Raw genomic sequence first — 8,136 nt, 5'->3', positions numbered from 1 at the left:
TATTTTTATATCAGACAAAGTGCTTGCTTGCTATTCTATGTATGGAAATAAAATTGTTGCTTTACACAGAAATTGTAAAGAACACAGATCAAACAGTGTTTACCAGATTGCAGCTGAATACAGAATTTTGACTATTAAATGATCCCACTAGCAACTCAGAAGCAGTGCACATGGCCACCTTCCAATTCCCAGCTAATAATTACTGCTGGCTGTGCTGAGTAGCGCACTGCAGCACTGGTACCTTTCAAAAAGCTGGTACACAACTCTTGTAACCATAGGCAGAGGTTGGGGAAGTGAAGCTCAGGTCTTTATCCCTAATTGAAATTCTCTACTTAGAGGCATCTTGGCTGAAATTTAGATGTGATTTAACCCACAGTGACTCAGGTCTTTAATCTAGAAGAGAGAGGTTTTGCAGGCTGCTAATTCAGTTGTTGTAAAGTAATTATTCAATATTTGCAGTTAACTGGAAAAGGAATGTGACAGGAAGTAAGTACAGTGGTCATGTTTTAATCATAGAATAATAGAAAGAGTTGTGTTGTGAGGGACCTTAAAAGATCTAGTTCCAGCCCCCCTCCCATGGGCAGGGACACCTATTAGATCGTGTTCAGAGCTCCATCCAACCTATCCTTGAACACTTGCAGGGATGAGGCACCCTCAGCTTCTCTGGGCAACCTGTACTAGTGTCTCACCACCCTCATTAATGACAACCTGTGCTAATAAAAATGTAAAATACAGTGTCGAGGTTTTGAAACATAACGTGCTGTAGCAGTAACCATTGTGCAGGTTCACAAACGGTCCTGTCAGTAGCTCAACCGCAAGCAGTGACAGATTATTTCTTAAAACGAGAAAAAAACCCGAACTGTAAAATTTAGATTCTGACTTTTCAGTCAGATACGAGGTTTCAAGCATCGGCCTTTAAATACTAAAGCAGCTGCGGGTTCACGCTTTAGGCTTAGATCTAGAAGGAAACAGGAAGGCAGAGACACCCCCATCCCCCCAAGCTCTCTCCAAGCCCAGGACACCCTTTCCTTCCCGCACTGCTGACGGATCCGCGGGGGGACCCGCGGGGCGCACGCCGGGGTGCGGGGACTGCCCCAGCCGCTGGAGAGCACTGCGGGAGCGGCCCGGCTGCGGTCCCGGCGGCACGGCATCCTCCAGGACCCCGCGGTACCGCGGCGGCCCCAGCGGGCTCTGTGTGGGGCTCAGGGCGCCACGGGACCCCCGAAAGGGCGAACCTGGCCCTCTCTCCCTCCGGCCCGAGCGCCCCGCCGTCCCCCCTGACGGTGCGAAGCAGCAGAGCCCCGGCGCACAAAGCCCCCGGCTCCGCGGGAAGGGCGGCCCGTGCCCGGGCTCCTCCCCCGGCCCCTCCCCGGCGGCCGGGCCCGCGCCGAGGGAGCCGGAGCCGCCGCCGCGCAGCCCGCGGGGGGCGATGTGACCCGGGCGGCCGGGTGCGGTGCCGTGCGGGGCAGGCGGGCTCGGAGGGGGCACAGAGCGGGACTTCGAGCCGGGGGAAGATGTGGCTGAAGCCCGAGGAGGTGCTGCTAAAGAACGCCCTCAAGCTGTGGGTCACGCAGAAGAGCAGCGGCTACTTCATCCTGCAGCGGCGTCGGGGCCACGGAGACGGCGGCGGCCGCTTCACGGGTACCTGCGGGCGCGGAGGTCGGCGGGGCGCCAGGCCGGACCGGACCGGGCCGAGTGGCAGATCCCCCCTGCGTCTGCCCCACGGGAACTTGGCCGCGCCGGGGCACCCGCCGGCGGGTCGGGCTGCGGGAAGCGGGAGCGGCCTCTTTGTTCGGGCCGGGCACGGGTGGCCCGGCTCGGCGATAGCGGGGGCGCCGCGGGTCCCCCGCCGCGGGCGGTGCGGAGGCAGCTGCCGGCCGGGAGGTGCGGGCCGCCCCGGCTCCCCTCCAGCTGCCTGGGGAGCAGCTTCGCGTTTCTGTAGCCTTGAGCACCCCTGAAGCCACTTTTATTGTTACTTCCCCGCTCTCCCCTCCCGATGGGTTTCTCGGCGTGACTGAGGGCGGGCGCGGAGCCCGTCAGGAGGCGCGGAGCCGGTGCCTGTGGCCGGAGGATGCGGCCGGGGAGAGCCGCCCGGGGCTGCAGCCCGCGGGGCGCGGCGGAGGTCCCTGGGGCCGGCGTGAGAGGTGCAGGGATGGTGCCGGGGCACACAGTGGGATGTGGTACCCGTGCCCCTCCAGGACCGTCCGCGACCTGCCGCTCGACTCCCCTTTCTGTAACGAGAGCTGTATAAGTACACATAGGACTCCTGGCTTTTGGGCGATACATGACATTACGGGGCGGGGGTTGTGAATTCACTGTTGTGTAAAGTGCATTCTGTCTTATTTTTTGCATTAATTCTGCTCCCGGTTATGGTGGCTGTAGATCGGGCACGTTATATCCATGTGGCACTCCAGATACGTGTAGTGAAGGATATGCACGGAGTTACTCACGCTCTACCCTCGCAGCAGTGTGGATCCGTGAATAACTCCGGCGAGAATGATGTGTTAGGCTGCGCTGACGTTGTAGCGTAGGGAATTCGGGCCAAACTTTTAGTTCAAACACAGCAGCAAATGAATTCAAATAAACAAGGCTTTGGAGAATTAATATAGTTTATCAGTGTAGTTCTTACTGAAAAGCAAACGAGGCTGTTTTGAATATTATAAAGTGAGAAGTTTTAATGGTAGCCTATATATGTGAAAAAATTGTCAGATATTTTCAAAATCAGTATTTTCTATGGATTTTAAGAAGCTGCATTACTACATTCGGTATTTATTTTATTAAAATCTTTTTTTTCCTGAACTATTGACCCTTTCCATTTGATAATACTGCTTTCTGCATTGTTGCCTTTTTTAATTGGATCTTATCCTACCTGTCCATAAAGTGCACAAAACTTGAACTGTGGCTTGGTAGATTGCATGCTGTCAATGTATCACTAGTGAAATGGAAGTTTTGCCAGTGAGTTAAAACACTTAACCTCCTATTTTCTTCTGCCCGCCTGTTTGGAAGTCAGGCCGCTCTTTGGTGACAGTAAAGACGATGTGGATTAATTTTCAGAGTTAAAAATAGCCGTTTACAGCTGCTTGATTTTGGTCCAGGACAATCATGAGGTTCAGTTTCACAAATGTTAATGCCTTGTGCCTGAGCTTTTCACTACAGAAATTTGCAAGCTTAAACCAAACAAACTGCTTTTCTCTCTGGTTCAGTTTCAGGTGAATCATTTTGCTGAATCTACAGTGCACAGGCTTGCTCAAATCTCTTTTGGCTGGCAAAGGAAAGCCACTCCTGTCTTGCACATTTTCCAAGGGAACTGTAGGTTCTGACTGTCTCTTAAACCATTTGGAAATGTTTATATTTAAAGGGGCTTAGGAATTTGAATCCTAAAACCAAAATGCAGGAGTTACAGAGCATTAGATATGGCTAGGGTTAGATAGTGTAATTTTTTTTTCAGTTTTTACTTGCAGTGAAGGAAATGGAGATGGGTGCTGAGAAACAGCAAGGCTTTGCTGGTGTGTGTTTGGTTTCAGTGCAAATCTTATCTCCTGATTCTTGCTTTACATGACTGCAGAGACACTCAATTAGTACCTGTCTTTCCCAGACTGGCAGAAGGGCAGTAAAGCTCTGCCACATTTCAGAGTATGATTTGCCAAGTAGCAAAGCCAAAAGCTAGAAATTTTTGTCTATTTTACTGGGGAAACAAAGCTTAAGTGAGAACAATATCCACATCTCTTTTCCCTTTAATAACTTGATCCCTGGGCAATTGCAGTTACATTTTATGAAGAGGAAGAAGTTTCAAAGAAGTGAAGATTTCGGTACATGAGAGCAGGTGCCACAGCAGAAGAGAATCTCAGCTCCTGCAGGGAGGAGGAGGCTGTGTTAGACCTATGTAGGATCTGCAGAACAAAGCTCTGAGAATGTTAGATTTCATACAGGTGTAGATGGAGCAGCTGACTACCTGTGACATGATTTGCTTTCAGCAGGGTGGAAAGGTGTGATGCCTGAGTTGCCCTTGTGCATGTTGCCACAACGTGGTGTTTGCACTGAACTGTGTGAGGACATCTGTTTTATGGCCCAATTCTCATATTTGCCTGTCGCTTTCTTCTAGGACTCTTCTTTGTTCTTACCAGGGCATTTTAACTATTAGGTAAGAGTAAGTTAGCACAGCTGGAGGGTATATTTTATGTGGATTTAATTCCTGAAGAATGCACTGAAGACAGTCTCTTGCACAAAAGTGCTTTTCCCCCATATCTGTGTTTCTTTGTGTACTGTGTTTTTGTCAGACGCTGAGCAGATGTTTGTGAGTGAGACTGTATTTCCTACTGTTATTTAATTTGTGTCCTAGGGCAGTTCCCAAATGCACACTGGGCTTGCAAGCAGAGGGTACGAACAATGATGGGGGTTGTATTTAACTCTTCATTGCTTCACCAGTCTCATTCTGGTTTTTGTCTTTCTTAGGGATATGCTTTTTCAAGTAAATATTTAACTTGCTCCTTTACCTGGATCTCTTCTTGACAGCTCTGCTGGTTAGAGACTTAAAAAGAAAATTGAAAATGTTTAGAAATACTTTAAGAATATTAGTAGTAATTTTTTATTTAATGACTAATTTTAAGTTATAGATTGAAACAATTATTTAGCTTATCAATATCTGTTGATTTTGGGGTTTTCTTTGCCTAATTGGAGAGCACTGTAGTGATCCCTACAGAAAAAGATTTGTGATGTAGCCATGATTAACAGATCAGAGTTAGTTGGATTTAATACTTACTGATGTCTTTGGTACTGAGATTACATATGAATGATAAGCCTGATATGACAGTAGTAAAAATACTGTTAAATGCCTTGTGGTAAATACTGCAAGATGGTTTAGCCTTTAAATGAATCACTACTTTAATTTTTAGGAAGGGATATTGAAACCTTCATGCACCTTCCTGTTTGCTTAGTTTTCTGCATTTTGACAGCAACACTGCTTGTTCTGGGATAAGTTGGGAAGGATTTTATCACGAGTGCTGGACTGAGCAATCTTTCACCCTTCCTAAGCAGCTAGTGCTGCAGTTTTTGTTTATACAGTGCTTCACATTGCACACTCTTAGCATATAAAAACCCACTTAGCAACACTTGTAAATCTTTCCTTTTATAAATAAGATTAAATAAGACCTTAAAATGAACTCTTGTTTCAAGCAGCTTTTTGTCTGGTTGAGATACAGTGTGCTTTAACTTCGCTCTTGAACTAGATCAGTAAAAAATTATGTTTTGTTCTTGTTTTACCCATGTTTGTAATTTAGCTATGATATTTTCCCCTACTCTTCTAGCTTCCATTTTCAGCTCAGGGCACTTTCCAAGCTGGATATAGTTTTGCATTATTTGAAACTTGCAGAGGACTAACATTTTAAAAGGAAATTAATTTATTTTTTAGTTCTTACAAAACTTTTTGGTTCACAACTTTGAATATAATAGACTGGCAGAAAAAACATCTTCTGTATATGAATCTAAGCTTTATTATTGATTTAATAAATATAAACGTGGTAGGCATGGTAAATACATTTCCAAGTTCCATCTTTAATGGAGCTTGGAGGATTTAAATTTTTCTCTTAAATAATTTTTTTGCAGGGCAATAGCTTTTGAAATCACCTACAAACTACCTCTTGAGTGGAGAACTGTCTAGTTTGTGTGATAAGACCTTTCTTCCTTATTTTCACTTTTTTTGGGTGTTAGTTTTTATAAGGCATACAGAGAAATGGCTACGGATAAACTCTGGAAAATTTTCCTGGAAATGAAAAATTAAAAGATCTTTTGCTGCTCCTTCATACTCTACTGTCCAAGCAGTCGTGTAATCATTGTCAATAGCTCAGCTTTTAGTGGCCCTGCACATCTCCCAGGGCCTGAAGGAAATAACTTCATAATGGAGTCTATTTCTGGGGAAGGCAGTAAGAGGACTTCAGTGGATGAAGATTGCTGCAGCTCAGATGGGGAATTCATCTAGATTGCCCCTGTTCATTACATTGCAGCAGAAGAGGGTCCAAAATACCTGAAGACTTGGATTTTTACTAGGGAATGCAAATAAGAATCCCCATACTACTTTTTTTATTTTCTGGAGAGGCAAAAGGTGGAATTAGTAGCCTTTCATATTAAATGAATTATTCATTATCAAATATCATAATATTAATTATAAAAATATCATAATTAGTCATTATCAAATAGAATAATATTAAAAGGCCTATCCCAATACAATTTTCAGAAAAGTGTTCCTTTTTGTCTTAATATATGTTCAGGATACCAAAATACGTTAGGCTCAATCTCAGCACAAATGAAAAAACCCCAAACCCAACAGTACACTTTCATTTTAAATTAAGCAGTTTGAAGAGAGGAAGGTGCCACAATACTGATGTTAATAGAGGATATTGGTAATGGTTACTGTCAGTATTCATGGTTTTGTTTCCTTAAGGAACAGCTCTCTGAAGCCTTGCACAGGAGAAGGAGAAATATGCATACTTTATTGAAAGCTTGGACTCTTGTCAAAACATTATCTAGCCTTGCCCACAACTGGAATTCAGATCAGCAGGTTTTTTTTCCCTTTTTTCCTCTCTTTATTTTACTGTAACATTTTTTTAAGGAGAATGCACACTTACAAGTGCTTTCCCAAGAGGATGGCTTCTCCGTTAGTGTTTGGCCAGGAGGCATGAGCTGGAAGGAAGGATAGGAGCAGGGTGCCAAGCTGCCACCTGCAAAGCTGGGCACCCCAGTTCCTGACCTCTGAGCCCCCTGAGCTGTGTGTGCCACTCTGGCCCCTCTGCTTGCCTTTCTGGGGTGAGTTACCTGCTCCTGAGCACTGCTGAGGTGAAATGCAGGTGCTTGTGTTGAAATGTTAGCAGTGTGTTAAGTGCCAGTATTAAAGGTGAGGAAATACCTGTGCTTGGAAAGGAGGGGCTGGGTAGTGTCTGCACAGGGACTGACCACCACCTTGTGCAAGACTAATCCAGTAAACCCTGCAGTGGCTTTTTATTTTCATGATGTGGAGGCCAAATGGCACAGAAACAGGCAGGAAAATCCTAGAATGATTTGGGCTGGAAGGACCTGGAACACCACCTAGTTCCAACCCCCCTGCCAAGGGCCTGGACTGCTCCCACTAGAGCAGGTTGCTCAGAGCCCCATCCAGCCTGGCCTTCAACACTGCCAGCACAGGTCATCCACAGCTTCTCTGGGCATCCTGATTCAGTGTCTCACCACCCTTGCAGGAAAAAATGTCTTCCTTATAAAATAAATGAACATGTCAGTGATGGGTGAGTTAATGTAGCACTAGTTTGGTCTATTCAGCATTATTTACAGAACCCACCTGTAAAAAAGAGACTTTTTTTATATTCCCCTGAGTAGTGGTGCATGTCTGAATAATTTACAGGGCTGCAGCAGCACCTGGTATATCCCATCTTCTTGTCCATTTTCAGGTGGAAAACAGTTTCAGGTATTTTTACTTGTAACATGAGAACCAAAGCATTTGGCTCAGTGGCCTTCAGGGTTATAAAAATAGGCTTGGCTCGAGCGGGACTGATGGCAGAGGACTGAGATAAGCAGCTGTGAGTGCTTTGCCATGGCAGCATGCCCACCTGGGGAAACAGCCCGTGGGGAAGCTGTGCTGGGGAGAAATAATCGGTGCTCCAGCGTGGGGATGCCATTTCCACCATTCCCGGAGAGACAGTGCATAATTCATCTCACTTCTTCCTCCTGTGTGGTCTCTCTCTCTGCGTGTGGTGGTCTGACACAAGCACTTAGCATCACATCCAGGGATAGGGGAGTCATGGGGACCATGGGACACAGCCCCAACGGGAAATGCTTGAATTCCCCACATTTCTCATGTCCACCTTCCCTCCATAGCACTGAGACCTAGGCATAATGATTAAGTGTTTTGTTACAATTTGTTTCTATATACCAGGCTGAAAAAAGTCCCAATTAAACAGAAACCAATTTACCCAGTGGCAGTGTTTGATCTGGCAAGGTCTGTGCTGGAAGTAATGTAAGGGCTTGGATGTTGGGTATTTTCCTGGGTGAATAAATACTTGGAGCATTAGGTCTTTGTGCTGAAATCTAATGTTGTCTGTGCTTATCTTTCAGTGTGGTGAGCCCTTATCATTTCAGAGGAAACAGAGCCTT

General features: G+C 45.9%; 1 protein-coding gene across 1 annotated transcript in view; it reads left to right on the top strand.

The window, feature by feature from the left end:
• Nucleotides 1-1,514: 1,514 nt before the first annotated feature.
• The window catches only part of TBC1D8 (TBC1 domain family member 8), a 48,867-nt gene continuing 42,245 nt past the window's right edge, over nt 1,515-8,136 (top strand). Inside the window, exon 1 of the mRNA XM_058824177.1 lies at nt 1,515-1,641. Within this exon, the coding sequence (XP_058680160.1) occupies nt 1,515-1,641 (127 nt within the window). The remainder of the gene's footprint in view (nt 1,642-8,136) is intronic.

Source organism: Ammospiza caudacuta, chromosome 2, assembly GCF_027887145.1.
Source record: "Ammospiza caudacuta isolate bAmmCau1 chromosome 2, bAmmCau1.pri, whole genome shotgun sequence".
Taxonomy (NCBI): domain Eukaryota; kingdom Metazoa; phylum Chordata; class Aves; order Passeriformes; family Passerellidae; genus Ammospiza; species Ammospiza caudacuta.
Note: the sequence above shows the minus strand (reverse complement) of the source record. Positions and strands in the feature narration are given on the sequence as shown.